Here is a 16,054-nt window from a genome sequence, read left to right as displayed (position 1 = left end):
GACCTCGTTGCATCATGGCTTCGCTCACTGTCAAGCTGGATAAAATCATGTTTTCAGCATGAATGCCACTTCAAAGATATGTAGTCCATAAATCTCTGCTTTGCGGGGCGAAAGAGGTCTGGATGTTTCACATTTAGTTGACCAACAAATTGGTATCAAAGCTAAAGAATACCATATAATGGATATTCATCTATCTTCATATATTTTACAATTACACTGAAGCACATGCACACATGTACAGATGTGCAGTAACAGCTATGCAAATAGCATTAGGGCTCATGATGCGCGTGATTCTCCTGCCTAAACAAAAGGCGGTGCTTGGATGACAAACTGAGTGGTGGCAATTCAAACTGGATGCACTAAATCAGATGACATTTAGCTGCACCTGAAGGTCAAGTATTTTGTCAACATGGACAGATCTTGATGACAAAGCTGCCAACGTCAGGTGAAAAATTTACAGTCCACATGTTACCCAAACAAGACGTGGACATGACGTGTCTGAGAAGAAGGGAGAAGACAAATGAGAGGTTATTGTATGCTGACGGGAAAAAGGCGCATTTACACAGTTACAATGAAGGCACAATAAGCATGTAGAGTGATACAACAGCCTGTTGGAGAGCACAATGAGCTGCATTTCAGGCCTGTGTCAGTTTGTAAAGTGTGACAATCAAAATAAATGTATTATTGTGAAGATAGGCAGAAAGTAGAGAGAAAAGGGAGATGCATGCAGAACAGGATGCAACAACAATCAATGGCTTTATATTGAAATTGCCATTTGAAGAAGTGCAATTTTCAAATTAAAATTGTAATTATAATTAAGTGCCTTTACAAGCTGTGGTAAGCGGAAATTTAAGCTGGCGACCACTGATGTCCCTGGAAAATGTACTCAACTGTAGCTAATTAACATTAATTCTGTGAGTTAGCAAAACAACAAAAAGTGCATCTTGGCTGTTGTCATTATTTGCTGTGGTTAATACACTGTTGTATTAACACTTGACAACTTTGTTAAATAAGATATATGATTTAGATCAAATGCAAGGTGGATATTAAAAAATGGTACATACACACAGACACCTCACACAAAATACAGACAAAATATATAAACAAGAATAACCGCAGTTTGTTAAAAATATAACTAAGACTGATTATGTAGGCTAGTTAGCAGCTAGCAGCTAGCTCAAGCTGTCGAGCATAACGGACAGCTGGTGAACAAACAGAGTTGCCAGAAACTCAAAGTTAAACTTTTATTCATATTATGTCATTGTTTTAAATGTATCGCAGTAAAAGTTTAGAATCTGCACCTGCAGCATTTAGATCTGTGAAGCAGTTCCTGCACTCAGTCCATGAAGCTAACATTGATGCTAGCTCAAGCAGCTACAGCGCAAAACTGTAAAACGTGTTATCAGCCCACATCAAAACATCATCACAGGTTTACCAGATTACCAGCAGTTTGCAACAAATACGATGAATGTATCTTAAATTTTTGATTACAGTTAACTCTGCCAGTAATGAAATATCTTAATAAACATGAGCTCAATTGTTTTTTTTCCGAGTTAATTGTTGCCTGACGAGGATAGCTGGTTAAAGAAAATCTTGTTTAACATGATGTAGACCACAAACACAGATCTGTAGTTTAGTTTATAGAAAATACTTTTTAATCACAATATTGGTCAGATAATTAATAATAATAATTGATTTTTTTTTTTCTAGAAAGTTCAGCCCTTGTATGCACTGGAGCCAACTCAATGAATGCCCAAATCAGGGAAATTCCTCTAATCTTGTATGTTATTGTGATTAAATTGTTTCATCTGCAACAGTGCAGCTGCCCTAAATTTGAATTTGATGAAAATGTTTAATCTGCCATTGATTCTTCTTAGCTTTACAAAACAATATAAACACATAAAGAGGGTCTCTCCACAGCAAATGGCCTCAAAGTAGGAGCTCCTGACATTAGGAAGGCATTAGCTTGAATTATTCAGCATTTTCTATCATGGCGTATTGTTCCATAAGCTTGCTGTACATTATTAAGTAATATAGAAGGTCAGGGATTTTCAGTCAGCATGAACATTACACACAAGAAACTGCATTTAGTGCATTTGCTGCTGACCCAACCTCGAAGCCACTGGACAAATCATTTCCCACGAGGATGCTACAAGGAAGGCCTGTTCAGGTGGTTTACAGCACAAAGTCATATAGATTCAGACAAAATATCACACCTGTCATGACACCTTAGCGTTTATGTACCGCAGTTCAAACCTTGTTTGCATAACTGAAGCCAACAGTAATCTACCCAGAGAGGGAAAAAGAGACAGAAAAGGGATGTTAAAAAGCACGTTCGTCGAGCTAACGTTCTGTGCAATGTGTGTGGGAACAAACTCGAAAAAGCAGGAAGGGGAACAGGCAAGTGTGTGACATTAGACATAATTCAGAATAAGGGCCAAGTGTCCAGCCAAGCGGACAGACGAAGCCCTCATGTTCAGACTATGCCAGGGGTAAATATTCACTGTGACATTTGTGCTGTATGCTATTTCCATCGGCTGAATTGTAGCCGACTGACATTTTCATCCAAGTCACACTGGCCATGATTTTTACATTTCAAATCTATTTAAAATATCAAATAGGCTATACAAGATGTGCCCACAGTGAGTGGGAACACAGAACAATCGATTGTAAGGTGTTCATGATGTTCCTGCAATGCTACTACAGCCTCAGAAATACCCAGAGAGGTGATTTAACACCCCTCTGACACAGGCTCACACTCAGAGCTTGAGTTTTGTTTGCTGAGATTCTCGGTTTGAATTTTTACTTTTATGGCATTTTATTAAAAAAAAAAAAAAAAGTTTCACTTCAATTTGGAACAAACCCAAGTAAACTTTGGGTCAAGCGTGGCTCAACATACCATTCAAAGACAAGTGTTAATCTGGTAGGCATCCCTGATTTAACAGAGAAAGTCACCACTGCTGCTTCTTGCTTGTATTTTTCAGCAGCTTCACTGAAGCATGACGTTACACTGTTGGTTAACCACTTTTCTCTTGTTCATGCTAGCTCTGGTACTGTTAGCTATCATTTCTCGCCTTAAAATGTTTTAACACATCTTCACTGCGACAGTTGGTGTGTTTTGAGATTTTTTTTTCTTGGTTTTCCCTTTTAGCTCGAATTCTCAAATGGCTGCCAGAAGACATTAAGTTTGATACTTTCTGCTGTGTACTCGAAATGATCCCACACACGGCTCCCTCGTTTGAAACCTCTAATTTGGTGGCTCAAGTCCATGATCTCAAATGTACACTATGAGTCATCGCAAACTGTTACATGTGTGATACATACTGGAGATTTCTTCCATGCTGTTGGACATTGAAATAAATAAAAAAAAACAAAACAGATTTTGTTTGTATTGGCCCATTTCACCATGGGAACATTTCATCTTTCATCAAGATTTTGAAAATGCTTTACTGATGATTAAATCTAGGTGGATTGAAGGTTTTTTTTTTTAATGTTTTCATTTATAATCACATTGAACCGGATTCCATTGTAAGGTGTCTCCATTTTTTTGTCCACCCACTGCATGTGCTATCTCTCGCAAAGTAATTAAACCGCACGAGTGAGGGAAATGAAGAAGCACAAACCCATTATGTGGCGGTGGCCTAAAAGCAAGCTTGGTTAATTTTTCAGAGGAATTTCCACTAATGTATTCAGAGACTCTGAGACATGACAAAATTAAAAGCTCACATTGGCAGCTAAGAAGAAAAGTGTTCATTTAAAGTGTGCTTGGCCAAAGGCTTTCATAATCATAGTTATCTGCACAGTGAATGCTATTCATCATCACTGTAAACTGCAAAAAAGACGTATTATGACGGATGTTCATGAGTGCGGGAATACTTCATTAACCAAGATGGAGTCAACTATATTTTTAAGAGTAATGCATACCCACTATGACAACCGTCATTCTGAACAGATAAAATATAAATAAAAACAGAATGCAATAATTTGACAATCCTTTACAACCTATATTCAAATGAGCACAGCACAAAGACGAGATATTGGATGCTGCTTTGTGTAAATATACCCATTCTGAATTTGATGGCTGCAGCGTGTTCCAAAAAAGTTGGGACACTGGCCTGTTTACCACCGTGTTACATCACCTTTTCTTTAAACAACACTCAGTAAGCATTTGTGAACTGAGGACACGCAAGTTTTGAAAGTGAAATGCTTTCCCATTCTTGCTTGATATAATGCTTCAGTGGCTCACTAGTCCGGGGTCTCTGTTGTCCTATTTTGCACCTCATAATGTGGCACACATTTTCAAAAGCAGACAAGTCTGTACTGCAGGCAGACTAGTCGAGTACCTGCATGCTTTTTCTACAAGGCCATCGTGTTGTAACACTGCAGGATGTGGCTTGGCATTGTCTTGCTGAAATTAGCAGAAATGTCCCTGAAAACGCTGTCATCAGGATGGCAGCATATGTTACTCCAAAACCTGTGTGAACCTTTCAGCTTTAATGGAGCCTTCACAGATGTGCAAGTTACCCAGACCATGGACACGAACACTCCCCCACACACCATCACAGATGCTGGCTTTTGACCTTTGCGCTGGTAACAATCTGGATGGTTCTTTTCCTCTTTAGCCCAGAGGACACAACGTCCATTATTTCCAAAAACAATTTGACATGTGGACTCTTCAGACCACAGCACACATCTCCACTCTGCATCAGTCCAGGGCAGAGACGTCAGCGGTGTCTGTGGATGCTGTTGAGTCTTAACTTGAGTTTGTAGATGCAGCGATTAGCTGTGATTACCAACAATGATTTTCCAAAGTGTTGTGGAGCCCATGTAGTAATATCCTTTGTACAGTCATGTCAGTTTTTAAGGTAGTGCCACATGAGGGATTGAAGGTCAGGCTTTTAATGTTGGTTTGCAGCCTTGCCCCTTATATGCAGAGACTTCTGAGGATTCTCTGAATATTTGGCACAAAAGCCACAAACTTTTTCAAAGTGGTGAACCTCACTCCATCCTCGCTTGTGAACGACTGAGCCTTTCGAGGACGCTCCTTTCATACCCAATCATGATACTCTCACCTGTTATCAATTAGGCTGTTATGTATGTATGATTTATTTACATTTTACACAGATTTCCATATTGCAGAACGACTGCAATATGGAAATCAAGAAGAGATATCATCCATACACATGTCATTACCTCCACAACATGTAGACATATGCTCTTTCTGAATAACCTAATCAGGCCCAAGGGTGCAATCTCCAACATTCCCTCTTCTTTAGGTGGATGGTAGTATGGATGAAGCAGTTTTTTCAATCAACTACATATAAAAAACCTCTACTGTGACTCTTAGATTTGACATTAAATTTTATTTCACTTTATCAAAACGCTCAATCCTCCCCATCCCCACACAGTCTGAGCTGTGAGTCATCTCGTATTGCTCGATCATTTCATTGCCCTTTAGGGAAAAGGTAGACAGTGTATATTGATTGATTTGGGGCTGGATATACGCTAAAACAAACAGATATCTTGTTCTAAAGATCAAATTCTTCACCAACTCTGGCGGCATTAACAAATGCAGCTGAGGCTGGGCCCAAAACACAGGCACAAGATAATTAGTCACACCAGGCTTGGAGTAGGAAGGGCAGGGAAGCAATCTGACTGAAGGATGTATTGATCCTCCAGAGAGGGAGGGGCTCCCATTCAGGAGTCATGATCAATCTTGCAAGCCAACTCTCTCAATCTGTGACGAAACCTGTGTGTGTTTGTATGGGGACGCATTCTATCTGCAGTACACACACTCTAAATACGCGTTTGTATGTGTGTGTGTAGCCACATTAACACTACCAACAGCTTGGTGTATGACTTGTCAGAGAGAGACAAATGTCTGTGTGAGTAAAAGACTCCCAGGGGTTAGAGGAAGGGGGTTTAGCGGTACCGCAACATCGGAAGCCTTTATCGGTGAGTTAAAAGCCGTCCCTGAGCCGCAGATTCTCCTCATCAAACCAAGCGCTCCAAACCGTGGCACAGTGAGAGGTTTTAAAACCAGCTCAGGGAGTGATAGAAAAGGTAAATCTCCCCAAATATAAACTGTTTGCATATTGGTGTTATCCAGTGGCTGGTCACAGGTGGGCTTCATCTGATTAGACAGTGGTGATGCATATCAGGAGGAGCAGCCGACCAATTGCACTGTAATTCATCTTCCTCTCATATGCTGGAGGAGGAGAAGGTGGGGAAAGGAGTGCAGTGGGACTGAAGTGGGTTGTTCAAGCAGCAGTTCTCCTTTTAGCCTTGAAAGATACGGGATCGGTGTTCAGTTATTTCTTTTTGCATTTTGCACGAAAGAAATTGACAAGAAAAGACACTGTGTGAATTTGTTTGTTTATGGGTTGTGGTACGGGGGTGGGGGCGTAGTAATGCTCAGTGCTGGCCTCCGGGGTGGGGGTTTGTGGATCAGATATCAGACAGCATGCTAAGCTGCAGGGACACCCACAGCAGTGGAACGGGAGACGGCTAATTGACAGGCTGTTGGAGACGAAAGCCAGTCTAGATAGCCAGTCACTTTCACGCTCCCACACTCCTCGCTCTCCACCAGGGGGAAGGTGGGTGGCTCGTGTGTGTGTGTGTGTGTGTGTGTGTGTGTGTGTGTGTGTGTGTGTGTGTGTGAGAAAGAGTGGGTATGCTGTTAAGGGGTGTGCAGACATTGTACCCACTAGGGAAGGGGATGTCACTCTCACAGTCATCTGCACATGCAAACCACACATTTTCTCACACACACACACACACACACACATATATATATATGTGTAAAACTGAGAATGAATGCCTGTGCATGGGAGTTTTTCGCAGGCCTCAGAGACAAGCCTGAACATATTTATCGTGGTAACAGGGATGTAACACTGTCTTTCCACAGATGCATCGGCTCAGAAAACCACATCTTACACACCACATCGGGCAGGAGAGACTGACAAGTGGCGCGACCTTGCACCTGAGAGTTAGGAGTAAAATCTGTGCATGGCCTCAACACGGCAGGAAAATGTAAAACCTGTTTCACAAAGGGAGCAAAGCCGCTGCAGCACACATGTTGTAATTTTGGTGACTCATCTGTGTGTGATTGCGCTTCAAAGTCTTAAACTGCACATTGCTGGTACAAACACCACACTGTGGGTACAATTCACACACCACACACTCAAATGCTGCCCTACTCTATGTGCAAAGTCCTCTAGGTGTAAGCGCATGCTTTACCCGCAGCTCGTTATCATCAGGACTTAATTCATATTTTCCTACTTAGGCTGTAAATGTGTTTTTCTTCAGCTCACACAAGGGGCAGTACACTTATTGAGATCAACACACCATAATGTCCATTCTAATGCCATTTCTTCACATGAATATGGTTTAGGATTTCACTTCACTGTGAGGGATAGGACGAGGGAGGGGGCATCAACATCATCTGTGGCTTATACTATTAAACATTCAATTATCTATAAAACACACAATAGGGGCTTCAGTCAGAGTAGTGACAGATTGCAGGTGGAGAGCTCTTCATTGTTGTCCCCGTTAACCCAGGTTTTTATAGATCACCTCGCATGCCACCCTATAGCTGTTTAGTTATCTCCATGAATATATGCAGAAGGGATCTGTCCTTGCTGAGAGCAAAATCTGATAATGCAGCAGCAAACACAGCTGAGAGTCAGAGCAAACCAATTCAGAGCTCTGTTTAAAAAAAGCCAAAGGGCTCGCTGCTCATCTCTGCGACAGCACCACACAATAGATGAACAATTATTCAGAGTTAGACTGGAAGAAAAATAATCTATTTATTCATGGCTTGTTGAATCAGCTTTATCTTCTGTGATTAATCCAAGTCAATAATGTAATCTTTAATTATAAAGAATGGCCTTATTACCTACGTAAAATAATCATGCCGGTCCACGATGCTGGAAAGAGGAAAACAAATTTCTCTGCTACGTGGTTATGTATTTTCCTGACATAAATTAGAGCAGCCAAATTATTGGACTTAAAAACAAAAAAACAAAAAACTATTCTGAACAGTGAACACACAGAAACCAATAGATGATATTTTATTATAAAGTAATAACTTTAAATGGAGAGGAAAAAATACTTACACCCTGGATTTTTCATTTCAAAGCACACATTTGAGACAGTGAGTTTTGACTCAATTTGCCATTCAAATGCAATAATGAACCAAATTATGAGCAATTACTTGTTCTCTTTGTGGAATAAAACGTAAATGCAAAGCAGAGGTCCATTGCACAGAACATGGTCTGTTTACAGACGAGCTAAAACGTCCGAAAAAACATTGCCATTATATTTCATCACGCAATTTCCCCAAGAGCCCCACATCCATGTAGCTAATACCAAAATAAAACATCTGGAGCTCCCAGAATGATCAATCGAAAGGAAACACATTAGAGGAAGCCGATCCTGAAGGATGGCCCTATGAGAGGGAGAATAATGACCAATGTGCACACGAGACTTCTGTATGTGTGTGTACGTGGGTTTGTACATGCATGCACATGATTAATAGCACATCACCTGTAATAATGGCTTTCTTGCTGTAACAAATGATGCGCAATTTGTAGTTACACAATACACACTCAGGCAAACACGAACAGAGGAGTGAACGCGTGTTACGTTTGCACTCTGCTCTCCTGCCTGCTCCCACTACTCCCAGTCCTTCCTCCCTATGCAATCCCCAGTTCTGTTCCCCACCAGGACTCAAAGTAAGTGATTTGTCATGCGTGGAGGCAGCAAGTAGCCTGTAACAAATCTAACTGACAGTCCCCGAAAATGCAGATCACATAGCCGACAGAGAGGAAACAGCAGCTTAGGGAACTTTCAAAAGGATCTTAATCTGTGGTGAAGTCACTGAGTGAGAGCTACAGGACGATTCATAGACTGACATGGGACAGACATTTCCTGGATGTCAGAATTGTCTGCTAATTAATGTACTCACTACTCAGGGAGGACTGAGTGTCAAAGTGTCAGAGGACATCTCCGTCAAACATGCTAGAAGCACATTATAAACTTTTCGAGTCATGTTGTCGCTTCAGACTGAATTTCGTCAAACTTTTCAGCGCCCCTGAGGAGCATGACATTTTCTGTTGCCTGATAAAACAACTGAGAAAATTTCTTGGAGGGGGATCCATTCCCGTGTCACAGGTGATTTCTGTGTCTCCATGTGAGGAGGCAGCCTTCAAGACAACAGAGAAGAGCAAATATTTGAATGCGCTGTTAGAGAAATCAAATGAGGGGGAGCCAAATGTCATTATTTCTTTGGTGTAATTTGGCACATCAGAGGTAATATAGTGCCATCCCTGTGATAAGACAGAATCTTTAGGTCTCAGGAAGGTGAGCATATCAATGTTCAACATACCCTATTAAGACTTGACACCCGTACTTTATCATCACTAAAGCAATTGCATATTCCTATTCCTGCAGGAGAGATGGGGAAATCCATCTCCTGCAATGACAGTCCCTTTAATAAATAGTGCACAGAACACAGGCACAAACTCCCCCTTCTTTCACCTGATCCTTCTCTCTCTCTCTCACGCACACACACACACACACACACTTTCCCTCTCTCATTGAAATTGTTTCATTCCTTTTAGTCAATCTGGCTAATGCAAAAATCATGTATGTCTGTCTTTAAATATTTAATCTTAACAGCAGCAAGATTGAAATACAACGTCGAAGAAGCATTACTCCTTCTTCCTCTCCTCCTCCTCCTGAAAGGTACAAGAGCACAGAGAGAGAGAGAGAGAGAGAGAGAGAGAGAGAGAGAGAGAGAGAGAGAGAGAGGGAGGCAGCTGCTCTGCAATGTCAGAAAGAGAGAGGGGGAGCGACAGGGAGAGATGGAAAAGAGAGGAAGAAGAGCCTCGGCTATTTTCGATGACAATTTTGTTGCCATGCACTCTCAGCTACTGGAGTTGGAGGCAGCATTAAAGCACAGTTTGCCTTCGAAAAACCACAACCACATACGACAGCTCTCTGTTTTTCTTCTTCAGGAGCAGCCTTTGTTCTTTGACATAATAGATTCTACAGGCTGAGACGCACGGCTGGAGAGAAACACTGTTGCTGCTTGGAACTTAGTGAGAAGAGATGCAGCTCAATGACTGAGCCTTAGCTATGAATCTTGCATGCAGAAATGTTATCGTGGGAACCACATGGCCCCTGGAGATGAGTACAAGCACAAAGAGAATTTCAATCCCTCTTGCCTTAAAATGCTCATTTTGCTTTCATGCTTATTGGTAGTTTTGTGTGAACAAGACGAGTCTCGTAAAGTTACGCGTGCATGGTTCCTAAAAGTGGTTAAAATGCGCAACTTTTACTCTTACTGAATTTGTTTTGTATGAAAAAAGTTTTTATAAAACCCATAAATCATGATGAAGTAATGTAAAATGATTGCCACTGAGTCGGGCAAAGACAGAACTTTGAGAAACTTTTCCACTCACCACAGAGAAGTCCTCGACTGAACAGTTCTGTCCACTGAAATTGCAGCTCATGAGCATCTCTTCTAACTGATGTCCTGTCCTGTTGAAGATGTCCTGCATGTCAGGGGCAGGATACATTAAATCAGTAGGTTTGTGCCCATCCTTGTTTTTGGGGGGCAGACCTGTCAAGTTAGCCAGGTGGTAGATGTCGGCATCAGTGAGCGCGGAGAAGCGAAAGCGGTTGATGTTGCAGATTGTCACAGCGGGGAAAACCATCTCTGGGGTCGCCTCTTCGTTCAGAGCTGTGACATGAGGGTGTTCCAGGTAAGAGATGGCACACTTAGCCGCTTGGTACAGAAACAGCGCCAGTGATGTCAAAAAGGCAAGAGCCCAGAGAGTCTGCCGGATGCCCAGGCGACCAGAGACAAAGATGTGGTTAATCCCATGAAGGGAGCAGGAGTTAGCAAACCCGGCCAAGTCCTTAGCCGGAGGTGTGCAGCTCTCCTCGATCAGGCTCTCCTTGTCCCCATCCTGCTTGCTTTTCTGCTTCTCATCCTCCTCTGCAAATTTGATTTTGCAAACAAATTCGATAGGCATGGGGGCAGCCAGGTCTGCGTTTTGGTTTTGTTTTTGATGGCAGCTATCAGCCCTGGATCACTTCCCTCCTACTTCCTTGGCTTTTGTCCTCTGAGCAGGAAGCAACTCCAGAAAGAAGAGAAAAAGACAGGGGAGAGTTTGTCGCTGCTGCTGCCGCTGCTGCCTCTGCTGTGACTGATAGTGCTGCTGCTGCTTCTGCCGCCACGGCTCCTAGTGACTAGAGCGCTGCTGCTGCTGTGCTGCTACTGCTCTGAACGCTTGTCTCACTACTTGATCAGCTCACACAGTCTCGCTTATCAGCAGTAATACAGCTGTCAAAAAAAACACCCTTGCACGCTGCCTCAGACCCACAGAAGAAAATGCAGCATTTTGAGTCGGACTAAAATAGGCACAGGGTACTTAATAATTCATGAGAAGGTAACATTGTGATTATTTCCTCCTCACTGGCGCGAGTCGCAACTTCCCCGGTCATCCATGCGCTTCCCGCTGACAGCCCCCCCCCCGCCTGCTTAATCCACTTGTTTGGATGGTGCTTCCACTCCTTGACCTGAATAAAGTTGGTGTCAAAGGTTGCTCTGCCAAACATCCGGTGTTTGATGTGAATCACAGGGGGTCACCGCTTTTAATGCTACCCCCAACAAGTTCTCTAGAGAATGCCTAATTGAAACAATAATGAGGAGCGCGAGAAGTGGAATTGAGCACAAGCAACTCCTGGCAATCAATCTTGTCTTTGCAACAAAAAAGTAAAAGACTATTGATCGAGCGAACGTGTCTGTCAGAGATTAAGAGAGGCAGTACAACGGCGTTTTCTTATCAGGAACTAATGGTAGCATCACAAGACTCCTGCACGAATTTGAATTAGTGAATGCCTCCTGATCTGGACCCCGATGCTGCTAAAGATGTTGAAATGAAGTATTGATCTTTCTCTGTCCCTATCCTTTACAGTGTGTGTCTTAGTGCTGTTAATGGCCCTTTTCCAAGTTGCCAAACAAAATTATGCAAATGCGAGGCAGAAAAGTGAGAGCCCTAATGCATGTTATTCCCCTTTAAATGGAATTAGTCATGCGGGTCACATCACAAGGGGCTGAGACCTCCAGAGAAAAGGCATATTTAAAAGTGAATTCAACCGCTCCAAAACACACGTGCCAAGTCAAGTCCGAGGGAGCATCAGAAAGGAGAGATTACTCAAAACTGCAGAACGAATAAGGGTACAAAATAAATCTGCTTTTTCCTGCCCTCCAAAACAACTCTCTTCATGATGCTGACCTTTGAAACATCATCATTTCTGCTGTAAATAAAGGAGAATTAATGCATCATCAGACTCTAAATGTTCAGAGGAATCAGATCTAAATCAGATTAAACGTGTATAATTGAGCTCTTTGGCTGGTTTAAAAACACCACCTCCTTTTAGGACCAAACAATGTAAAGACAAAAATCTCCAAACTGCCTGTTTTTTTTGTCATTACAGTCCCTCAGACCTTTTTATTTACTACACTTTTTTAAAAGCAGGATTGTCTTTTGATGCTGTGTTCCTCCACTAGATAAACAGAGATACCGAGGATATTGCCCTGACTTGATAGAAGAGAAGGGCCCATGTTTTAGCTATGCCTCTGGCAGGCACTGAGGTCTGCTAACCAAAGAGTGTTTTATGTAGTCACTCCCAGAGGATGCTGGGCTTATTTACAGTCGCACAGAGGAAATGAAAGCTCACAGTCCACGCCATGACTAAATACCAAATGTGAATAAAAAACACGCAGGCACATCTGGCACATGAAAACCATTCGTGGTCAGGAGTGGATGGCATTATGTTTGTTTGTCAGAGCCAATAACACTCCAAACCCCAGGCCTATTTTGTGTTTGATGCCCTAAAAATTAGATACAATTGATTAAATGTCGCTGACCTTCAAGTTATTTCTGCCACTGTCAATAATGTGTCATTTTGCAGGAACATTTAAATACATTAGCAGGGCTTCTACAGGGCTTTGTAGGTCACTTCTAACACAACCATAAATAGTGTGAAATCCAACTTTATGCAGTTTGTGAATGTCTCAAGTGTTTTTCTCCTTTTTAAAATACAAGACTGAGCTGTGGGTGAAAATATTTGAGGTTTAAATTGCTCTGTTTGGTCTGTTAATTGAGAAGCAGTTTGCAAAACTAGAAGATGTCTTTGGATGATATCCTCCTTGAGAGAAAAGGCTGACAGTTTTATCATCTCATCCAAAAGCTCCATTTATTGGACATGTCTGTGGTCAGCTGTTGTTTTGATGTAAACTGCAATGTGGCAGTTTAAGACATACTCAATTCACTGTCCACAATTTAAAGAGAGTGAATTTGATCAGTTATTAAATTTCTTTGTTTGTAGATAATTTCATGCATAAAATTCAGCGTAGTTTAAAGGTGCAATATGTCAGAGTTTCAGTGTAAAATATTTAAAAAATAACTAAAATGATCAATACAGTATGATGAAAGAACAGTTTTGACGTTATGCCAAATATATTTATGTATTGTTTTACAGAGATATCAACTGAAGTTAGCATGCTAACTAGCTATTTCTGTCTGTTCTGGGGGGTTGTGTCCTGCCATATTCACGGGGAGGCTGCTGAGCTCGGTCCGGTTGCATCAGTGCCCATTCTGGCAGCCGGTCACCGCCTGCTGGGTCCCCCCGGCCCAGGCCTACAAACCTCCTCCTCCCGGTGGTCCAAAGCTCATGTGCTAGCAGCATCAGCTCAGCAGCTCAGTGGTCTGAGCTTTCAGTCCGGGCAGAGTCAGCCAGCAGTAATAGGACCACTAGCTGCACGGCTAACTGAGCTAACTAGCGAATGGCAGCTAAAGTTGGCAGCAGGTACTCTGGTGATACGCTGCCCCCTATTGGTTTGGAGAATGAATTACACAATTCTTACATATTGCACCTTTAAACCTGATTCTAAGAAATATGATTATTGAGTGAAAACACCTGAGGGTAGAGCTCAACAAAGGATGGAAATTTAAGATATTTGGTTATAAACAGGTACTGGAGGAGCAGGGACTTTTTTGGGTCTAGGAACTATGGCAACGGCACTCAGTTTAGACCTCGCTTCCTCCAAACAGAACACAGTAAATGTTTCTGAGTTCCTGGAAATGTTGAGATGAAACAGGGGACTCTGCTGGTCTCTTGCCAGTAAGTGTGTGTTTTCAACAGGGCTATCTATGAGAGAATACAGTACATGTTGAAATATTAATCAAAATCAATACAACATTTTATTTGCACACATTGGTGGGTAAAATGAATTTATAGTTGTCAGCTGGAAAAGACAATGGCAAATCTCTGATTAACCAGCTCCAGGTGTAGTGACCATATGATCTGTGTCAACTATCATGCATCATAGCGAACCTGTGGTTTAAACCCCAGAGCTTTTACCTTCAGGAAGCTATGCCTTCAAGAGGCAGCTGAACAACAACATTACCTGGAAAACCAGGTAAGACAAACAAGAAAAAGAAGTCGAACTAGCCAAACATCATACACTTATGTGAGCTGGATAATATTTGACTTTTAGATTTGCACATTGTGAGGCACAGCAGAACATGATGATAGAGAAAATGTTAACACAGTGTTACTATGTCAAAGTAAGGTAGAAACTTTAGTCAAAAGAGGAAAAATTAAGAATTTAGCCGTTGGTTTCTATGACAGTTAATGATAAAGTACTCTCCACATGTATAAATTAAGACTCAAAGCAATCTTTCCTGCAGGTTTAAGTTTTACATTTTCAGAGAAAGGAGGCTCGTGGCAACATTTTGATGCATGTTTGTGAATGTGAAAACTGGGACTGAGAATAGCTTCCATATCTTTCTAGCCTTAAAAAACACAACTTCTCAGTCTGCAAATGAGCAAACTAATAATGAAACTAATTTTTCAAGACCCGGAGTCCAGAGCCTCACTAGCAGCCCCTGAAGGCCACGATGTTCATTAAATCCTTGTTTAGCTTAAAGGAAAAGGTTCTTTAAAATGAAATGAGTGCATGTCCTTGAGAGTACGAACGCCAGTTATCTTGTACACAATTTTTACATTTCAACATTTTTCTTGTGCGCAAGCAGATATTAAAAGCATGAACAGTCGATGAATCATGTGTCCGATTCACTGGTGCTTGAGCTGAAGTTCAAGCTCTTTATTGTCACATGCACAGTGAGGCGGTCGTTGGCAATGAAATTCTTAGATATCAGGTTCCCTCCTACAGTGCTCTTACAGACCAACATGTATGAAAAACGTGAAAAACACTATGCTGCAGCTAAGATCTAGATATATCATTTGATATAATATAAAGTACTATATTTTTATGTTTATCTTTCTAAGTTTTGCTTCTGAAGTTTTTGTTGCGTTCTTTGAGCTTTGAACCAGCATTCAATACATGGGTCTGTTATGTCTCCATACACTACACTACATATTTATATATATATATATGTATATATATAATCTTGAATTAAACAGGAAAGGAAAAATCTTAACTCATGTCTACTTACTAGTTTTTTCCCGAGCTTTAACTGCATCAGAGCATACCCTACCCACAGAGGAAGACCGTGAGAAGCGGGTGAAAGCTCTGGAAAAAGCTTGTAAGTGGGTGTGACATATTTTTAATCAAGCAGTCAGTTATTGAACTTAAATGATTAGATCTTTGCTCCAACGAGCTTTGCTGTAGCTGATGAAAAGGGGCAGGTCTGAAGTGAATCATCTTAGCAGCGCTCCTAAAATTTCTTCAATCATCTTAATAATGTATGTGCAGCTGAAGGCGGTTTGTACATTTATTGAATCATCCAGTAAACACAGTAATTTACTTGAAAAAACACTGTCATTAACATAACAGAGACATGAAAAATGCAACTATAATTCAATAATATATATATGAATATATTATTCTATATATTATTTAGTGATGATCTCCTGGTTGTGTGTCTGAAACGTCTTATATGTTACTACAATAAGATAAAATGCTGGGAAATATCGGGATGGATTTAAAGCTATACATGGTCAAGATTTACTA

The 16,054-nt window shown here is 41.3% G+C and overlaps 1 protein-coding gene across 1 annotated transcript in view; it reads right to left on the bottom strand.

The window, feature by feature from the left end:
* asic4a (acid-sensing (proton-gated) ion channel family member 4a) overlaps positions 1-11,373 on the bottom strand; it is an 80,393-nt gene extending 69,020 nt beyond the window's left edge. Inside the window, exon 1 of the mRNA XM_076746663.1 lies at positions 10,467-11,373. Within this exon, the coding sequence (XP_076602778.1) occupies positions 10,467-11,042 (576 nt within the window). The 5' untranslated portion in view covers positions 11,043-11,373. The remainder of the gene's footprint in view (positions 1-10,466) is intronic.
* Positions 11,374-16,054: the final 4,681 nt, after the last annotated feature.

Source organism: Chaetodon auriga, chromosome 13, assembly GCF_051107435.1.
Source record: "Chaetodon auriga isolate fChaAug3 chromosome 13, fChaAug3.hap1, whole genome shotgun sequence".
Classification (NCBI taxonomy): domain Eukaryota; kingdom Metazoa; phylum Chordata; class Actinopteri; order Chaetodontiformes; family Chaetodontidae; genus Chaetodon; species Chaetodon auriga.
The sequence above is the reverse complement of the archived record's forward strand: the minus strand, read 5'-3'. Positions and strand labels throughout refer to the sequence as shown.